The sequence below is a fragment of the Babylonia areolata genome, chromosome 22 (genome assembly GCF_041734735.1).
Source record: "Babylonia areolata isolate BAREFJ2019XMU chromosome 22, ASM4173473v1, whole genome shotgun sequence".
NCBI lineage: Eukaryota > Metazoa > Mollusca > Gastropoda > Neogastropoda > Buccinidae > Babylonia > Babylonia areolata.
In genome coordinates this window covers 8552453-8574066 of record NC_134897.1, presented here as the reverse complement: position 1 = coordinate 8574066, position 21614 = coordinate 8552453, and the positions used below count along the sequence as shown (strand labels likewise).

The following is a 21614-nucleotide window of genomic DNA, read 5'->3' as shown; positions in this document are numbered from 1 at the left end:
TTCAACCACAACAGATTTGCCAGCTCAATTTGGAAGACTCAGAGAGAGAGAGGGAGAGGCGCGCGCGGCAGGCAGTAGCCCCCAGCAAGATGGCAGCCTACTGGCGCGCGGCCGGCCTCCCTTCTTCCACTCCATACGTTGAGGTTGATGGGAGTGACAGTGTGACGGAACATGGTCTAAGGGAGACTACCTCTACAACTCGACTGGGAAAAGGAAACGGTTTTATTGTCGTCCAGTGGTTGTAGAAAGTTAAAGTTTGTTACGTGGACAGTGTAGGTTTATTGATAATTCCAACGATGACAGACATGACAGCTGATCTTTTTAAATTGCGAGACGATAGTGACGTGGAGAAAAAACTAAGGTTGCTAACAGTTTCAAAAGCCGTTAGCCAATTCTCGACACAGCCAAAAGTGAAGGTGAAAAAAAAAAAAAGTAAAGCCCCGTCAAAAAAGAAATCTAAAAGCCCACGTGTGCCTCAGAAAACTGATAAAGAAATCTTGGAAGGCTTGACACGGGAGGTTGAAACTCTTCGAGCTAAATTAGCCGAGGAACAAGAAAAGCAGAAGGATGAGAGTAAGTGGCAGCGTAGCAAGTTAAACCAGAAACAAAAAACAACAATAAAAAACAAAATAAAAAAACAAGAGAGGCAAGGCCTGCAAGACGCACTTACTACAACAATTGAATCAAAACACACAAAAAATCACTTGCAAAACAAAAGTCATGTGCACCTCCCAACACAGAAATGTAGATCACACAAACTTGAAGTTGTCAGTGTTGGACTTCACATTGTTTTTTGTTGTTGTTTTGTGTTGTTGTTTTTTTTTCACTTTTTTTTTTAATTAAAGTCACGAAGGAAAAAAAATCAATTCTATCTCACATCTGCTTTTGTTTAAATGAAAGACTAAATGCACCTAAGTGTGACCAACACACACACACACACACACACACACACACACACACACAAGATAGGAAATAAAGTTCAGTTACATTTTATACATGTATAAATATATAAGATGTAACTGAACTTTGTTTTATACTAAGTAATGCATTATAAGCTTAATTATAGAGAAAACAATTGATACAATCTGAAAAACTCAATATGGGTATTAACAATGTGCCTGTCTGCTTTGTGATTACAATTAGTATTAGAAAAAATGATATTCACAATACATTTTCATCATATTACAGATTTTTGTTTTTGATAACCCTGATTCAGTAAGACCCAACATATATATATAATCACTTCATAATCTAGGCAATTTTTTTTAAAACAGTCACACTTTTTCTGGTGTAAACTTCAAAGTCATACATACATCTATTTGAGAAGTCAGCCAATACTCAGTTTCATACCCCACCTGAGTAGGTTTATCTGTTAAAATTGCCTGAATCTACCATGATAATGATTGCAAACCATACACTTCCTTCTTATGTGGAAAAAAAAAAGTAATCAAGAAGCAGGCACACTTCAATTCATCTGTGATGGTATTTTGCTGCTGCATTACATGCTCACACATGAAAGTCAAAATTCAAATGATATAGTTCAGTTACATTTTATTGTTCAGTTACACTTACATTTTATACATGTGTGTGTATAAATACATAAGATGTAACTGAACAGTGAGCTTTTTACTATGTATGAAAAACAAAAACTGTTAAATACTGAATTATAAACTTAATTCTTTAGAAAAGGTGTAATACAGTGTGAAAAAAATATAGATATTAACACTGTCCATGCCTATTTGTTTCAAATAATTGTTCAAACTCAAATTTGCTTTTTGTTTAAGTGGAAAAGGATTCAGGTTCTTATAAGAAATAAAGTTCAGTTACATTCCATACACAAGATGGTTCATCCCCCAGGAATGGATCAGTCAGGCCAGGGTCTGTTTTCCAGCAGTCTGAAATCAGTTATGTAGACTGCTATCAGTCATTCTATATTATTGTTACAGAGAACCTCTCTCTCTCTCTCTCTCTCTCTCTCTCTCTCTCTCTCTCTCTCTCTCTCTCTCTCTCTCTCTCACACACACACACACACACACACACACACACACACACACACACACACACACACACACACACACACACACAAACACAACAACCAACCTCCATTTATCATATATCTATTATCCTCATGAATAAAGAATTTTCTCTTGTAATCTCTCTCTGTCTCTCTCTCTCGTGCACATCTAATTTAGTAAATACATTCCACATTTGAATCCATTTTGTGCTCAAAACATGTGAACACAAACTACATAATACATTACAAATTGTATTTCTGTAATGTTACTATATACTCTGTGTGTGTGTGTGTGTGTGAGTGAGGGCTCACATGCTTTTATGTGTAGGCCTAGTGCTGAGCCCATGTAGATTTATTTGTGCTGTCATATATGTGAGACTGCACATTTTTTGCATATGTGTGTATGTGTCTGTGAGTGTGTCCGTGTGTTTAAATTATTTTATCTGTTCATTCATAAATGCACGTGTAATCATTATTCATATTATCATTCACATTATCTTCTTTCCTTTTCCCTAATATGTTCTTTTTTTTTTTAAAACAAAATATATGTATTTATTCATTAATTTATTTATTTACTTATTTATTCATTCATTCAGTTATCTCTTAGTCTTACTTCATTTCATTTTCCCTCAAGTCAAAGCCTGACTATAAGCGCATCGGGTGATGCTGCTGTCAGGCATCTGCTTAGTAGATGTGTAGTGTATAAACATTTATTGTCCAGTGCATTGACGTTTTCTTGAGCAAAAATTCAATATCAAATTCAAAGTTCAAATTCACAAGACATGTTACAGTATTCAGATCTATATTAGATTGTATGATATGAATAATATTGATTCAACCCACACATGTTCTATCTGGATTATATAGATGATATCAAGTTGATAGGATCTGTTGTTCAGGATGGCTGTGTTTCAAAGGCATGTGACACTGAGTGACTGACCCTGTTGTCTAACCCAGCGTCATCGTAGTGCAGGGCGTAGTCTGCCGCTGTTGCAGAAGCTGAGCCAGTGGGGAGTTGCCAGACTGGTCAGTATTGAGAGTGGATGGCTGACTGACTTCATCAGTGGTTGCTGTCTCTGTCGTGGTTGCTAACACCATGTGTGTAACAAGCATCGTCTGCTAGTCACATGACTGATGCCCTTTAGTGGTAACAGTCTCGGGGTAAATGTACATCTAGTTTTATAGTTGTTTTTTTTTTAAGTTGATATGAAAATTGAGTATTTTGTTAAACTAATAACATGTAGAGCCAGATACAAGTACTTCTAAATGTTGTATGAAGTGAAAAGGACTTAATTTTGAGAAAAGCCAAAACTTCAAATTTTCACGTTTCATCAATGGTATTAACTCATGGTTTATTATTTTTAACTGAAAAAGAATTGACGATTGATTGATTTTTGTTGATATTTTTGCAGCCGTGTACCCAAATGGTTTATCAGGGAATGGTACAAAAGAACTAACTAAATGATTTACTGAATTAAAGGATAGACAAGAATCCCCGCGCACAGGCCAGGAACATATAGAGGCCAGTCACAAAAGAGTTTTTCTATTGTTTTATTTACAATAGTTATAAGGAGATAAAGTGAAGAAGAAGAAAAAAGGAGAAGAAAATAAAACGGTGCCTGGAATTACACAAACAAATGTCATTAGCACAACATGTCGGCACAAGTGAATAGTAAAGCACATGTGTACATATTACAATTAAAGCCTATCACTTGGTTTGGGATAAGCAACAACATAAGATAATGCATATGTGTGAAGACCAAACACTGACATCAAATGACATTTCTAATACATTGAAATAGTGCAGTTAAAGTGATTAAAGCTAAGCTGATTTAGTGAAAGTACACTGACAGTATAGATTAGGTAAAGCTTATACTGTGTCAAAGTGACTCATATAAATTAGTTTATCATGTTGCACTATACTGGAGTAAGCTGTATAGGAGAGAGCATGACAACTGATGGAGTCTCCCGTCGGTCCGACGAATGAGTAGGCAGGCAGGCTTATCTGTCGGTGTGTGTCCTGCACTATTTAAATGTATTAGAAATGTCAATTGATGTCAGTGTTTGGTCCTTATATCTTCTTCTCTTTATCTCCTTATAACGATTGTAAATAAAACAATAGAAAAACCCTTTTGTGACTGGCCTCTATATGTTCCTGGCCTGTGCGCGGGGATTCTTGTCTATCCTTTAATTCAGTAAATCATTTAGTTAGTTCTTCTGTACTGTTCCCTGATAAACCACTCGGGCACACGGCTACAAAAGTGGCATCACCGACAGGATTTTGATCCTTGAAAATATCCTCACGATAGGATAGTGATGTACAACAAATTAGATGCAAAATCATTCCCTTTTAATGTTACAATTCTTTTATCCAAATTTAATCCATCCATAAACCACAGCCCTTTACCAACATGTGTACTTTGTTTCAACTTGGCGCTGTGAGCAAGGATGTGTCAATTCTTTAAGTATCTCTATATAATTTAAAGGCCCCTCGCCAAGCTAACGCTATCACAACTTGGTGCTTGCGAGCAGGGTTGTGCTAATTATTACAATCTCTCTTAATAGATTAAATTCACCTCTAACGCTATCACATACTTGGTGCTTTTGAGCAAAGGATGTGCTAATTCTTTAATATCTCTGATAATAAGCCCGCAGCCAAGCTACCGCTATCACATTTTTATGGCAGCTTGGGACATAATCCAGTTAAGTGATGAGGCGTTCACAAATCTTTCTCTGAATAAATATTTAATGGTCTCCTTCGCCAACTTTCCATCACACATTATCGTGTATTGTTGATTGAATATTGGATTGAACGGGCAGGTCAACTACTTGAAACAAAATGTCGTCCTTCACGGTTGCCAGGAATATGAGCACACGCTTTGAATATGTATAAATATGTGTACGCAATTGATTTTTGCCCTTGACCTTCAGGACTCAGCCAATAGGCAGTTAAAGTCCACTGGTGGTATTGATTTTAGTATTTTCCGAAAAAGACCACTTGGGCGAATGAACATACTGGAAGCCCTGTACACTGAGAGTAAAACACAAAAGCTTTTCTATGTATTAAGTATAAGTTCAAAATGTAATGTTTAAGATGAGAAAGATCAGTTTAAAACAAATTAAACCCCTTAGCATTAATACAGATTAATTTCCCTTTTTGCTAGCAGCACCAAGTTAAGTGCACCATAAATATAACTTCCATGCTTAGCAAAAGTTCCTGTTTGAACAAAAAATGATAAAAATTACTGCTATTAATGGTTTATCAGAATATCAAAATCAGTGTGCCAAGTTCACTGAATAAAAAAAATAAATGTAAGAGTAAACAGATTGTGCAAATATTTTGGCTTCTTTTTTATTTTTATTTTTTTGTGTGCCCAACGCAGAGGTGCAATATTGTTTTAAACAGGGTGACTGGAAAGAACTTAATTTTTCCAATTTTTATGCCAAATTTGGTGTTACTGACAAAGTATTTGCAGAGAAAATGACGGACACGCACACAGACAGACAGCCGAACACCAGGTTATAACATAGGCTCACTTTGTTAGCACAAGTGAGTCAAAAATCCCTGGTGAAAATAAACAGAGTGGACAGATTTGAGGTGTCATCACAGTCATCTGCTTGCTGGCATCTGGTTTGGTTAAAACACAGATCAATCAGTGTTGTTGGATGGGGTTGGGTCAGTTTTTTCCATGCCCATAAGTGTAGTCTACATTCTTATCAGCTCAACTGCTATTCAGGTTGTTCGATATGCGCGTTTGGTGTTAGAGAGGTTAATTTTGACATGCAGTTAACAGGTTTCGTGCTTGTTTTTGTTTATTAGGGTGGCGGTTTACTTAAGATGTAAATGATTTTTTTTTTTCCAGTAATTCATGTAGTAGTAGTGTAGGGACTGGCATTTGACTGCCAAGGCCTCACAGCCTTTTTTTTTAATGTCCCCTTCAATGTCTGTCTTCTTTTATTTGTGGGATACACATGTTTTCTTTTACACGTACTGTAATTCACTCGTCAATAAATTTTTCTTTTACATTGATCATGTCACAGAGATTTTTGAACACATTAGTATTTTGTGCAAATTTAGTTTCAATAGGTATTGCATTCCATATTTGTGCAATTCTATTAGCTAATGAATTTTTTCCTAAGGTTAGTGTTAAAGTACAGATAAAGTAGTTCAATTTTTAATTACATAGTACTGACTGAACACATTTGTGTGAGAAAAATAGGAATTTCATAAAATTGGAAAGCAAATTCCATTGATTGAATTTATTGTGTTTATAAGCTCTCCATCCCCTGTCTCTCTCAGAATTGCTTTTTGATCTCAAAGTCAAAAGTATTGGGTTGTCGGAATCTACACTTGTCAGCAAAGGGATGGCTTTGGTAGCTGAAGACCCATCTGTGGAAGCCCTGACATGGGAGGCTGAAAGTCTGCGGGAAAAAGAAAAGCTGAGTGATGCGGATAGTAAGTGGCTTAGCAGCTGGGTACATAAATAGAACACTGGTGAAAATACACTCAGCGGACAGATTTGGGGCATTGTCTGATTTTATCCCCTCCAGTTCCCCGGACACTGGCTCCATCTCTTTCTTTCAAAACTGCGCTCGCTCTCTCTCTCTCTCTCTCTCTCTCTCTCTCTCTCTCTCTCTCTCTCTCTCTCTCTCTCTCTCTCTTCCCCCCTTCACAAAGGCAATACATTCCATGATAGGAAGGTGATGTGTTGCATAAACTGTATTAAATATCTATAATACTTATGTGTGTGTGTGTGCAGTTAAAGTTTCAAGCCAGCAGTTGGAAAAAATTATACACTTACGACCTGAACCTCGACGTACGCTGAAGGGTCATCAGGGGAAAGTACTGTGCCTTGACTGGTCCTCTGACAAACGACAGATTGTCAGTTCTTCAGAGGTACAACTTTATATAGATAGATATAGATATATATAGAGAGATTGATAGATAGATATATACATACATACACACACCATGGTAAAGATTTGATCTTGGAAAGCGTGTTCAAAAAATAGTTTTGCCAGAAAATATGGATGTGCATGTGCACACAGATTTATGCATGCTTACAAGGACCTTCATGAATGCATATGCTCCATATATATATATATATATATTTATATATATATATATATATGTAACGGGGTGTCATGCTGTGCCAGGATGGCAAGGCGAGATGAGTTCTCGTAATTTGTATAGAGGGAAAGCCGTCAACAGGCAGGCAGATGCAGAGGTAAGGGGCTCAGGTGGTTTATTTCTTTTGGGGGGGATAATGCGACATGGCGAAATTCAGATTATAGCAAAGAAACCCTGAAACCAAACAATTACAACAAATAAATAACCATTCAGTCAAGAAATATACAAATAATAGAAATTCACTTAGTGTAAAGTAATATTATCAATAAAACAATTCCACCATATCAGCTTGATGGCAAATATTTAAGATTACCACAAATGATTTTAGTTTGCTTTAAAAAAAAATAAAAATAAAAAAAATCAAATGCAATTGCAATCAAGTTAAGCTGATTACAGTTTTGAATCCATTTAGTGAAGATGAACAAATCACACAGAAAAAATGTCAACTATAATAAACTGAATGACAAAACAATTCTTGAAAAGCAATAAAATCTCTTACCCAATATAATTAGTTAGATCACCAAAGAACATACCTTCTCAAAGTGACAAAGGCCGTAAGAACAAACTGCTGGTCCACATGTGGCAGAACTGGCCACATCAGAAAACAGACGTGAACTGCCAACTGACCACTTCAGAATGGAGATGTGATCACCAAAAATAAAACAGCTCACCGTTGTATTGTCAAGGTTCACATGACATAACTCGAAACGGTCCTGATAAAAAAAAAAGGGACAAAACTACTTTAAAAAATATATCTTAAAATAATGTAGAATTAACTCCCTTTGACTTAATTATACTGATTAAAACAAACTGATTATAAACAACTAATAACAGCACATGTATTCTTTAATACTTATAATAATCATTTAACTCTGCTAACATTTAATTCATAACATTATTACATACTAATAATTTCAACTCTGCTACATATATATATATATATATATGTGTGTGTATGTGTGTGTGTTTATGCATAATAAGCAGATCATACTTTTTCAGTGCACAAACACACATGCAGAGATGTGTGCACAAGCTCCTCACAAATGCACTTGCTCATACTAAAGAAACACGTATATATACATATAGCACAAACTTATAATAAAAAATTTTTAAAAGATAATTGATTCTGGTGCATAGTACATAAATATTAGAATAAAAAAGTTGTTTGAATGTCTTAGTGTACATATGGTTCTTTAACTCACTCAGTACGGCCAGTCCTCTCTTCTCCTCTACACAGACCCCTCAGATGTCCAGTGGGTATCTGAATGACCCAACCTTTAGCTTCCGTTGTCAGAATTGTGGTATTCTTTGTCAACATTCACCTCTTCAGTATAAGAGCCTTCCGCTTGCAATATTTTGATGATGGTAATTGGGCTGAAACACTGTTAACGTCGTCTCTTTCGCCGTTCGTATGGAGAGAGTTAACTCCGTGTTTTTGTCTGTTCATTTATCAGTGGGTATCTTCACAAGTAAAATGTGAGCATGACTATAAAGTACTTACGACTTAAGTACTTGATACTATTCAGTGTTCAAGAATATGGTCTTAACATTTGGTGGGACATTTTCTTCTGCAGATTCATCTGTGGTATTTCAAGAAGAATGGACTTCGAAATCAGTGGTCTGTTTGTTTTGTTCTGGAGACCTTGTTTCCCATAATTGACACATGAGCAGTTACACCACAGACATTCACTGATACAGTCATGCTGCATTTGATGTCTGTTACATTATGTTCATGCATTTATATCAACAATGTCTTTGTTTCAGGATGGACAGGTTTTGATATGGGACGCATATAAACGTAACAAGGTGCATATTGAATGGTGCAGTGGAGGAGAATCTGTACCTCTGTTTCTTTTTCTTTTCACCCACTTCCCTCAGCATGTTCACTTGTCTGGTCTGTGTCAGTATCTGTTGTTAGCTTGCTCGCTCTCTCTCGCTCTGTCTCTCTCTCACTCTCTCTCTTTCTGTGTCTTTCTCACTCTCTCTCTCTTTCTGTGTCTCTCTCACTCTCTCTCTCTCTCTGTCTCTCTCACTCTCTCTCTCTGTCTGTCTCTCTCCATATATACATTCATGCATTCTTGTTCTTCCCTTTCCCCAGTGGGGATGCCAGGGTTCTTTCAGTATAATAATAAATAGCATCCCCACCTGGAAATTCTGTGCCAGAAATGTCCTCTTATCTATTGTTATCCTAATTTCTGTCTTTTGTCTTCCTTCACTGTTGTCTCCGTTTTTTTTCTGCCTTCCCAGTCTGTTCACCTTTCTTTTTCCAAGCAGACTGTGACACTTTTTTTTCTCTCTCTCTCTCTCTTTTCCACAGTCTATGATGTACTCTCTGTGTTGTTTTGCTCTGGCGATTAGGTAGTTCAATTGTCAGCACTGGGATGGGCACTAGCTGTCTATTCTGCTGTGTTATTTGCCTACATAGCCATTTTATGGGGTTTTTTTTGCTTGGCTTTGAAGTATTGTTGTTGTTGTTTTTTTCCTTTTTTACAATTTTTTGCAAACTGGGGATAAGTGAAACAGAATGGCTGACATCCTCAGCACGGTCAAGTCTTACTTGCCCTAGGAGCTAAATGGTCAATGTCATGAACTGTGTTCTATGGGTTTGTCTTTTTTTTTTTTTTTTTTTTTTTTTACAGTGGATGTGATGATTTTGTGTTGACGTGGTTGAGCATTTGTATGGTTTACAGTCCTGATATGGCCCTGTGTGATCGGCTGGACTATAACTACAGTATAAGCAACAATAAACTATGCTCTTCCCTCTTTCCCTGTCCGTCTCTGTCCAAGACAGCGTTGGAAGTTCATCACTTCACTCCACTTTTCGCACAGCTGAAAGGCAGATGTGGAAGGCATTTTTTTTTTTTTTAAGGATAGAAGGAAAACTTGGATTGAATGTTAAAATCAGTTCTATTTCTTGGAGTTAGTGAAGAAGACGGACTGTGTGACCGTGGTCTTCCATGCTGAGTGTGTGTGTGTGTGTGCTGGTCAGGAATATTCCATAACCATGCCAACGACCTGGGTCATGGCCTGTGCCTTTGGACCAACAGGGGCTACAGTGGCGTGTGGGTAAGTGCTGCTGGTCCTCTAGCAGGCATGCCCACCATTACAGAGGGCCCATGTTTGTCCCGGAAAATTGATGAAATGGACAGGGTGTCCTGGAAATACATATCTGCTGCATGTCCTGGGGAAAAAAAATCTGACATAACATTTTTTCCTAAAGTATCTAGTGGGTATAAGTGTACTCTTAGGTGATGCTTCATTAAGAAGACACTTCATTAAGACTTACAGAAATGCTGCCAATTATTACCTTCGTGAAAAGCTGGAACTTTCCAAACAGTACTGAAGCTATTTTGTGAAAGTCCACTCGATTTTCCTCACCGGCTAAGTAACATTGGCAAGACCAATGCGCATGCAGGTAAGCACCACCTGTGTATGTTTGCTGAGATGTTCCTGAAAATAATGCCCTGTCCCTGATTCTAATGTGTGTTGCTCCTGAAAAGCAAATTTGGAGGTAGGCATGCCTGCTCTACCTTTTGTCATGCTGTCTTCTACTGCTGGCTGCAGCTTCCATGTGTACATGTTTCTGTATGGAAACTTTCACAAATGTCTTATGTATGCAAGGGTTTTGTGTTTGTCAGTGAGTGTTTGTGTGCATGATGTGAGTATATAATCCTGTTTCACTTTTCTGTGTGTAGGTATTTTTGTGTGAATTTATTCAGTCAAGTGAACAGTTAAAGGGGACCAGTACTTAGATTTCACAGCTGAGACACATATGAGGAAAAATATACATAAGACAGTATGTGTGTGTATATATATGCATGTATTGAATTCTTTCTTGTCTGAAGTGTCATTGTCAGACAGCAAAAACAAAACAAACAAAAAAGCATTGCAAGCAAGCCACTGAGAAACGACCTCATGCTGCCGCTCTTGGACTGCAGCCACCAGGGGCACACAATTACAGTCGGTTACTGGTGCATTAGAAAATGTCGGTGTCAAAATGTATGAGAGTGATGTACGGTATAGTCACCATGTGCTGGTATATACCACCTTTCTTCTTTTTTCTCAACTCTGTGAAGGGAGTGAATCCTGTCAAAACACTTTGACTTTCCTGTTTGTAGAAGGGTGTGCATGAAGTGATAAAAACAGTTGCTTGATGAAGATGTGACTGGTGTCTTAGCACGGAATCACCACAGAATTTCTGATCCTGTTTTCAGTATGTTAGAAAGGAACTATTGGGCACAGCAAATAGGAAACTTGACTACTGTAACTCTCTATTGTCTGGTTTGCCTGCTTCATCCATTCAGTCCCTTCAGCACAAACAAAACTCTGCTGCCCGACTCGTCCTCGGAAAGAAAAGATCTGAGCACATCACTCCTCTTTTGCAACATCTCCACTGGCTCCCTGTCTCACACCGAATAAAGTACAAGATCAGCACTCTATGCTACAAAGGTATTCACAAATCAGCCCCTTCCTATCTCTGTGGCTGCCTTCACCTCTACGCTCCATCTCGCTCACTACGATCAGCTTCGGATCCACTCTGTTTACGCATAACCAGATTCAAACTCTCGACTGTTGGCCGCCGTTCTTTCTCTGTCTCTGGACCTTGCAATTGGAATGAACTTCCTCTTTCGCTTCGTCAAGTCTCCACGCTCAGCTCTTTCAAGTCTGGTCTTAAAACCCAACTCTTCCCAAAATAGCCTCCCTTCCCTGCCTCTTCCTTGTCTTCAGTTTTTCCAGTTTTAGATTTATGCGTGCGTGAGAATGACTGGTGCGAAAGCGCTTTGATTTGTCTCTGCACAAGATTCAGCGCTATATAAATACCATTATTATTATTATTATTCACGATGAAAGTCCAAGGTTTTGTGCCTAATTTTCCCGGTGCTTTTTTTGTGTTCTTTAAAATGAATATTGACAATGTTTTAAGCCCTGGCATGACCCATTGTGGTCAGCTGGCCAGCAAGCAACAATGATGACAATAACAGTAAGTTTCTGAGTTTTCTGTGGCAAGCCAGACAATGTGTGTGTCAGTTCCTGTGTGATCTAATGCAGGCTACATGCAAATGTGAGGTGTGTCTGTGAGTTGTCTGATGTGTGTGTGTGTGTGAGAGGTGAGTGTATGTGTGTGAGGGGTGTGTGTGTGTGAGGGGTGGTGTGTGTGTGTGTTGACAGAGGCCTGGACAACAAGTGCACGGTCTACCCTTTCATTATGGAGGAAGACCCAGTTTCCAGGCAGAAGGTGGTGGCCACACACACCAGTTACCTCTCCTGCTGCTCCTTCACCTGCTCCGATTCTCAGGTAACCTGCTGGGAAACGGGTGTCTGTGTCAGTAGGTGGGGGTGTAGATAGAATGTTGGTATCGTTTTCTACATGTGTAATTTTTTTTATGCCAGTTTTTTTCTTGTTGATTGTGATTATCTCTCTTTATAGTAGTACGATGCTTTAGATTTATTTTGTTAGAATTTCAGCAGTGATGACCAAAGATAATTTTCTGGTTTTAAACTGGGTAATGCAGGCTTGTTATTACTGTTGTTTGCTGTGAGTAACTTAGGGTATTTGTTAACAGTGGTGTTGTCATTACAAGGTTCAAATGCATTGTCTCATAGCTGGCAGGCAGGTAGCTGTGATTGTATTTATCATTGTTGCAGGTTAGATATGTTGCTGGAAGACAGTTTATTATGACTTGGATACAGATGTTTATGTATTACTTTCAGCTTGAAGGCAAACTGAAGTGACTATAAAACTTTCAGTTTGGTTTGAGGTTGATGTTTCAGTTGTTTTTTCCAATGAAAAATATTTTGGACTTGTGCATTTTTTCCTTCGTAGCTTAACAGACTATGTAATACAAACTGATCCAGGTGTTCAGAAAAAAGTGTGTTTTAATTTCTAACTCTTCCAAACACAAGGAAAGAGCTAATGCCGAGAACAGAAAAAAGCAATATCCAAAGATGCACAAAGACAAGATACAAAGAATCAAGGGATGAGAAATAGGTGGGGGGTGCGGGGGGGGGTGATAGGCAGGACTGTAGAATAAGGTAGAAGACTGCATGTCCCCACCCCCACAACCGGAGGGGGATGGGCGGAAAGACAACCCCATTGGGTTTTTGTAAACCTCTATGAGTGGGCTTGGAAGCCATTTGTACAACGTAATTTTGTTGTACACAATCCAAAAATTTCGTCGCTGGATGGTCCTCATTTTTACAGCTTACCACATTTTGCCAGTCAATTTCTGGATAATTAAAATCTCCAGAGACAATAACCTTGTTTTTAAAACTGTTAAATACATAGTTTATTAGTTTAATTACACTAGCATGATCCTCATAATCCGAGTTGGGAGATCTGTACACTACTCCAAAAATGATGTGCTGGTTACTACCAGGTAATGATATTTTACAAAAAATCGAAGGAGAAAAGATCCAAAAGTTCACTTGACTCCTTGTGCACATTGAATTACAACAATACTTGAACATGTGTGTGGGTGTCAGTGTACATTGACAACTTGAGTGTGGGTGTCAGTGTACATTGACAGCTTCAGTGTGGGTGTCAGTGTACATTGACAACTTCAGTGTGGGTGTCAGTGTACATTGACAGCTTCAGTGTGGGTGTCAGTGTACATTGACAGCTTCAGTGTGGGTGTCAGTGTACATTGACAGCTTCAGTGTGGGTGTCAGTGTACATTGACAACTTCAGTGTGGGTGTCAGTGTACATTGACATCTTCAGTGTGGGTGTCAGTGTACATTGACATCTTCAGTGTGGGTGTCAGTGTACATTGACATCTTCAGTGTGGGTGTCAGTGTACATTGACAACTTGAGTGTGGGTGTCAGTGTACATTGACAACTTGAGTGTGGGTGTCAGTGTACATTGACAGCTTCAGTGTGGGTGGCAGTGTACATTGACAACTTGAGTGTGGGTGTCAGTGTACATTGACAACTTGAGTGTTGGTGTCAGTGTACATTGACAGCTTCAGTGTGGGTGTCAGTGTACATTGACATCTTCAGTGTGGGTGTCAGTGTACATTGACATTTTCAGTGTGGGTGTCAGTGTACATTGACATCTTCAGTGTGGGTGTCAGTGTACATTGACAACTTGAGTGTGGGTGTCAGTGTACATTGACAGCTTCAGTGTGGGTGTCAGTGTACATTGACAGCTTCAGTGTGGGTGTCAGTGTACATTGACAACTTCAGTGTGGGTGTCAGTGTACATTGACAGCTTCAGTCTGTGTGTTTGTGTGTCCTTGTACTCTGGGCTGACAACTTCATTCCGTGTTTCTGCATCCATGACTAGTTCATACCGTGATTGTGTGTGTAGGGCTGACAGCTTCATTCCTGGATTGTGTGTGTGTGTATGGCTGATAACTTCGTCCTGCCATTTCCTGGAGCTGAATGTAACACTGTGAACTTCATTGCCTGAGTTTGTCATTCATCACTCGTTTTTTGTGACCCATTTTCGAGTATTTCCACCTCTGGCATTTTGGTGTGCAAAACATGGGGATCAGTGTTTCGGTAAGTACAACTGAATCAAAAACCATTGTAACATGGTTGTGCAGTTTTCTTTTCGTGCTGGCACAAACAAGATCACACTTCATTCCGTCTGTAGAATCCGGCACACTGGATCTTTCCAACGGACCCATCTGTCAGATTTTCTCTTTCACTTTGTGTATCCCCCCTTCTTTTCCAAGCCCCTTGCTAGGTGCATGGAATGCCCCAAAAAGCATCCCTTTTAAGACACCTTTCTAATTGGGCCAAGTTTATTTTTACATCATCTACTATAGTAGAGAAATCTATATATATCTAATTAACATTTTTACCTGTTTTATACTTTTTTCATGTATGTTTTGTACTGCCGACAAGTAAAATTGTTAATTAGAATATAAGAATATCTAACCAGAAATGGACATGTTCATCAGAAACCAATATACTCATTTGGGTACATTTATTTTGGACTTCAACATAGAAGAGTAGATGGGTAAAAATGTTAATTTTGCCAGAATCTGTATGTTTTCATAAAATGTTTAAAGATCAAGTTTAGTTTTTCCAGGCTGCATAAGGTCCACCACTGGCCTCTCAGTCTCATGGAGTATACAGACAGCTGTTTCATGTACATGCGCACCATGAACAGATCAAAAATATATTACAAAAATAAATAAATAAATAAATAAAATGAGTGTTTGAGGCAAACATTGACGGTTACTGAGTGGTTACCAAACAATAGCTGTGGTTTATCAATGTCAAAGCTGGAAGTGTGTGTGCATGAAAGCACCTGTGGCTATGTGTGGAGCTCATTACACTGGCTGCATCGTCACCACTGTTTGCCCAGAAATCAGCATCATTTCACCGTGCCCTCAACAAGAAAAATGGGCAAGTTGACAAGTGGTCCTTGATGAGGATAGTAATAATGGATACTTGTTGAGCGCTTTCCTCCCTTAAAGGGAGCTCAAACCGCTTTACATTAAATGAATGCACACACACACACACACACACACACACACACACACACACACACAAAAACAAACAAACAAACAAAAGGAAGAGGAAGAAAATGATTTAGAGCACAAAAGTGTGAAATACTCAGACTGCATATATTACATCACTTAATTACACACACACACACACAGAGTTTGCATGGCTTATAACTGAAAAATGTATGGAAGGTCTATGGATAGGTGTTTTCAAAAAGATATGTTTTCAGACACAGTCTTAAAAGATTAACTTTTTTTTTTTAGCCATTTATATCAGCGGCTTTTGTGTGTGTGTGTGTGTGTGTGAGCAGGTCCTGACAGGCAGTGGCGACAGTACCTGTGCCTTGTGGGACGTGGAGAGCTCTCAGCTGGTACAGAGCTTCCATGGGCATGCAGGCGATGTCACGAGCATCAGCGTCACACGCTCAAAGATGGGGAACACCTTTGTGTCAGGGGTAGGTCACATGCACTGCACTTTATACTGTACAACCTGTGAGGATGTCTTGAAAGAGCATTCGTGTTGTGAGCGTGAATGTGTCGGTATACATGAGGGTATGCTGTGATATGATAGGTACATTGCTGTAGCAAGTGTGGGCTTGTGTGTGTGTGTATGCATGACATGTATGTGCATGAGTGGTGTAATAGCAGATTCAAAATATGCTTGTAATGAGAACAAATTGTGCCACCCACTAGGGAAGCAATGTCTGTCAGGATTTCATTTATTGATACTTGAAAAAGGCTATAGCAAAGTGAGGCAAGGGCAGAGCAAGAAAACTTACATACATGAACTGCAGATAAACCTACATTTGGTGTCGTATGCTGTACCATGCCAAACTGATGCAGCCTAGGTCTATTGGCTTGCTCTGTTTCGCCAAAATATGTGGACTAACTCAGTAATAAGACATCTCACTATATTTGTACACATGTGTATCGGTGCACAAGCTCGTGCTTGCAAGCACACAGAACATTTTTGTTACAACACAAATGCTGCCCTGTGGCTGGGCAATAAACAGTACTGATAAATAGAAGTTGCATAATGCCCATTCTTTTTTTTTCTTTTCTTTTTCTTTTTCTTTTTTTTTTTTTTTTTATTTTTGACTCACTTGTGTAAACAAAGTGAGTCTATGTTTTAACCCAGTGTACGGTTGTGTGTGTGTGTGTGGCTGTGTGTGTGTGTGTCCGTGGTAAACTTTAACATTGACATTTTCTCTGCAAATACTTTGTCAGTTGACACCAAATTTGGCATAAAAATTTTTATTACTTGTTTACACAAGTGAGTCAAAAATTCAGTTCTTTCTTGTCATCTTGTTTAAAACAATATTGCACCTCTGGGATGAGCACAAAAAATAACAAATGAAGCCTAATTATATGCAAACTGCATTTACTGTTACATTTATATTTTTTGTATTCTCTAAACTTGGCACTTTGATCTGATATTCTGACCCAACAACAAGAGCAGTCATTATTATAATTTTTTGTTCAAACAGGAACTTCTTTTGCTAAGCATGGAAGTTTTATTTATTTTGCAAACGTTTTGGTGCAGATAGTAAAAAAGGGAAATTACTCTGTAATTAATGCTAGGGGACTTAATTCGTTTTAAACTGATCTTTCTCATCTTAAACATTACATTTTGAAATTGTACTCAATACATAAAAAGCTTGGATTTTTTTGTTTAAGTGTATCACAAGTGAGTCTTGAAGGCCTTGCCTCTCTTGTTCTTTTTTAGTTTCTCACAAATCAGGAAGACCGTGTCCCTCCTTGTGACTCGTGATGTATACAGTTCATGAAGTGTATAACATTGAAGAAAAGTGTTTCATTGAGGTATTGATATTTTGAACTTGATTTTAATTTTACACAAATTGAAACATGTGCATGAACTGGTCTTTTTACATTATTTTTTATTGTTTTCAGTTTGATTTGAAATTTCCTTAGACTGAACAAGACATGTATGGTTTTTTTCCAACATTGTTTTTAATTGACATTTAACATTGTTTTGTGTTTCATTCAACTGGTATTAACTGATGGTTAGCCCAAGAAGTGATGAGTACAGTGGTGTTTAGGAAAAGAAGTGATGAGTGCGGTGGTACTAAGGAAAAGAAGTGATGAGTGCGGTGGTACTAAGGAAAAGAAGTGATGAGTGCTGTGGTACTTAGGAAAAGAAGTGATGAGTACAGTGGTGTTTAGGAAAAGAAGTGATGAGTGCTGTGGTACTTAGGAAAAGAAGTGATGAGTACAGTGGTGTTTAGGAAAAGAAGTGATGAGTGCTGTGGTACTAAGGAAAAGAAGAAGTGATGAGTGCTGTGGTACTAAGGAAAAGAAGAAAGAAGCACTGAGTGCAGTGCCGTGCGGCGCGACCTGTGATGGAGGGGAATGAGATCCTGGGGATTGAGAGAGCACGCTGCTCTCAACACATCCCTTTGGCTCGGACCTCTCCTAAGACAGGCGGCACACATTGGCCCGTGTGTGTCAATCGGCTACCCCTTCGTGGGGCTGGGTCAAGACTGGCAGTTTAGTGGCTGACGAAGGTAACCCCCGTAGTGCTCGGCTCTCTGTCCCCGGGAGCTGGGCATGATCGGGGGGGAGCACGTTGGAGCTGGGCTGCTGGTTGTATATCCCTCCCGAAACCTGGAAGGGGTCAAGCTGGTGTTCCCTTGACCCTGGCCCCTAAGTTGGACCCCATGGTGGGTGGGTAAGGGAGGGATGAATTCACATTTTTCTTTCAACATGAATCCTAAACAAATACACCCCCCCAAACTCGGAAAAAGACGACGACAGGGAACGGACGACTCAGACTCTGAGTCGGAGGTCGTCGAGACCTCTGGTTTTTGGCCATCATGGCTAGTGATGGAGGGCGCTGATGACGACAAGCCCTTGTCAGCTCTCAGCCCCTTCGCTGTCCAGAAGGGCTTTCAGTGCCTGGCAGGATCGCTCAGATCCATCAAGAGGCTGAGGAGCGGAGCGTTTTTAGTACAGACAGAATCCAAAAGACAGACACAGCTCCTTCTGAAGGCGACCACTTTCGTGGATAGGGCAGTGAAGATTTCCCCTCACAAAGGTCTCAACTGCTCTAAGGGAGTCATCAGATGCCCGGAGTTGAAAGGTGTGTCTGAGGCCGAGATCAAGAGCGAACTGTCCTCTCAGGGAGTGACCGATGTGTACAGGGTGACGGTGAGGAAGGGGTCGGACAGAGTCCCGACCAACACTTTCTTCCTCACCTTCTGCTGCCCGGATGTCCCCAAGGACATTCGGGTCGGATACCTGCTAGTTAATGTCAGCCTGTACGTACCGTCCCCTCTGAGATGCTTTAAGTGTCAGAAATTCGGACACGTGAGAGACAGATGTAAGGAGGAAGAGGCGTGTGGCACCTGTTCGAAGGCGGCGCACCAGGGCGATTGCGTCAGTGCAGCCCTGTGTGCGAACTGCGGAGGTGGCCACCCGTCCTCATCGAAGGACTGCCCCGCCTGGAAGAAAGAAAAACAAATTCAGAAAGTCAAGACAGAACAGAAAATTTCCTTCTTTGAGGCAAGGAAACAGGTGGAGGCCGCGTCGCCTAGGACGTCGTATGCCTCTGTCGTCAGATCCGGGACGGTGGACGTCGCAGTCCAGACGACGTCCACAGGAACGCAGACGGACGACTTAACCGCCTCGTCGGAACCGTCGGCCTTGGGTGGAGGCGCTGTGTCCACCCCTTCCCATCCTGCGCGGCAGTCCTCAGGGGCTGCTGGGCGGGAGAGAAAAGCCTCGGGCGGAGGCACGTTGTCCGCCTCCCGCCCCACCCCACCCCCCGGGCCCCCTCGCCCCGCCTCTCGTCTGCCTGGCCCTCGGGCTGGCGGAAGTGGCCGGAAGCCCCCCCGCACCTCCAAAACTCAAGGAGGGGAGGGCTGCGGCCACGGCGGGATCGGGAGGGGCCGAGGTGGTGGATATTCCGACCCGGTCTGAACCCGAAAAATTTATGTCAAAGAACAAATATTCCATCCTGGCGGACCTTGAGCCACCGCAAGTGGAGGAGCAGGGGGTAGCGATGGAATAGGCTGCTGCTTTATTTATTTATTTATTTTTTTTAAAAACCTTTTTAATGGCAGTGATCCACTGGAATATCCGGGGATTCTATGCCAACTTCCAGGAACTCCAGCTGCTTTGTCGTGCTTTGAAACCTTCAGTGCTGGCACTGCAGGAGACTCTGCAAAGAGATGGCAAGGTTTTATCTCTCTCTGGTTTCAACTCCGTTTTTAAACCCGCTCAACCGAAGCAAGAGGGGTTGACGGGAGGTGTCGCTCTTTTTATTCGAAAGTCCCTTTTATACAGTACAGTTCTTTTAAGCACCCCTTTACAGGCGGTGGCAGTCAGAGTCACGCTCGAGAAAACCATCACTGTCTGCTCTCTCTACCTTCCCCCTTCCGTCCGTGTTCTGAGGCAGGACCTCATGAACCTGGTCGACCAGCTCCCACGTCCGTTTTTACTGTTGGGCGACTTCAACGGACACTCCCCGCTCTGGGGAAGTGAGATGACATCGGCCCGAGGTCTTCTCTTAGAAAACCTTCTCTCTGACATGGACTTGTGCTGTCTTAACGACAAGTCTCCCACTTACCTGCATCTGTCCTCTGGAAAGCTCTCGTGTTTAGATCTGTCGGTCTGCGATCCATCGTTGGTCCTGGACTACGAGTGGAAAGTGCACGACGATCTGCACGGGAGTGACCACTTTCCTGTCGTCCTCCGCCCCACAGATGGAGAAGGTGACTCTCTGCCTGACCGCCTGTACTACGACAAAGCAGACTGGAGTTTTTTTACCACCAAGATAAGAGCGGAGCTGCAGGAAGAAACAGTATTGAAAAGCAAGGACCCTGCTGACGCTCTGACTCGGATCGTTTTAGATTGCGCCAAAGCAGCAGTCCCATCGTCTACCTCCAAGCCTCAGGTCCCTAGAACGCCCTGGTTCAACGCGGAATGTCGGGAGGCCCGCAAGTCTCGGAAGAGAGCGCAGCGACGCGTCTTTCGGAGACCGGAGTCCGATAGCGTTCGAACCCATCAACAGCTGAGGGCGAAAGCCAGGTATGTTTTTAAAAAGAGCCAGAGGAAGTCTTGGAGAGATTTCTGCTCTTCCTTAACCTCCAACACACCCAAGAAGAAAGTGTGGAGGGTTTTAAAAAGAATTAAGGGCAAAAACGCATGCCCGACCTTCCACCATCTTAAACTTTCAGACGCTCTGGTCACAGAGAAGAAAGCAGTTGCCAATTTGCTTGCCTCCACAATAGAACAGAACTCGAGATCTGCTAACAAATTTGCTCGCTTTCTTAAAACCAAAAACCTGTCAGAAAAAACACCATGTAACTTCTTTTCCGACAACACAGAGAATTACAACCTTCCTTTCACAATGAACGAACTTAAATCTGCCCTTCAGACCTGTACGGATTCCTGTCCAGGAATGGACGAAGTCCATTATAAACTCCTAAAGCACCTTCCCCAAACCTGTCTGGACACCCTGCTTAAAGTTTATAACCACATCTGGGTCACAGGCTTCTTTCCACCCTCCTGGCGGAAAGCCCTCATAATCCCGCTGCCGAAACCGGGAAAAGACCCCTCGAACCCCTCCAACTACCGCCCAATTGCACTGACCAGCTGCGTCTGCAAACTGATGGAGAAGATGGTCAACGGTAGACTGATGTGGAAACTAGAGACCGACGGCCTTCTGGCGAAGGAACAGTGCGGTTTCCGCAAGCATCGCTCTACCGTTGACCATCTGGTTCGTCTGGAAACCACGATAAGAAATGCTTTCGTCAACAAACAACATGTGGTGGCCATATTTTTTGACCTGGAGAAAGCTTACGATACCACGTGGAAATTTGGTATTCTTTCTGACTTGCACAAGCTCGGCTTCCGAGGACACCTGCCTCAGTTTATCCACAATTTTTTACAAGACAGACAATTCCAGGTGAGAGTCGGCACCACCCTGTCCGACATTCACGAGCAGGAGCTGGGTGTCCCGCAGGGGAGCATCCTGTCGCCTGCTCTGT

The 21614-nt window shown here is 41.0% G+C and overlaps 1 protein-coding gene across 4 annotated transcripts in view; it reads left to right on the top strand.

Annotated features, from left to right (window-relative positions):
* The first annotated feature begins 204 nt into the window (after nucleotides 1–204).
* Nucleotides 205–21614, top strand: part of LOC143297259 (guanine nucleotide-binding protein subunit beta-5-like) — a 33975-nt gene continuing 12565 nt past the window's right edge. For 3 of the 4 annotated variants that reach the window (XR_013057236.1, XR_013057235.1, XM_076609503.1), the window contains exons 1-7: nucleotides 205–573; nucleotides 3011–3040; nucleotides 6775–6911; nucleotides 8910–8951; nucleotides 10135–10211; nucleotides 12315–12441; nucleotides 15915–16058. Coding sequence is in view for 2 of the 4 variants with exons in the window: in XM_076609503.1 (XP_076465618.1) it covers nucleotides 297–573; nucleotides 3011–3040; nucleotides 6775–6911; nucleotides 8910–8951; nucleotides 10135–10211; nucleotides 12315–12441; nucleotides 15915–16058 (834 nt within the window). In the remaining 2 variants the exon portion in view is untranslated. The remainder of the gene's footprint in view (nucleotides 574–3010; nucleotides 3041–6774; nucleotides 6912–8909; nucleotides 8952–10134; nucleotides 10212–12314; nucleotides 12442–15914; nucleotides 16059–21614) is intronic. The other variant, XM_076609504.1, reaches the window with a different exon arrangement.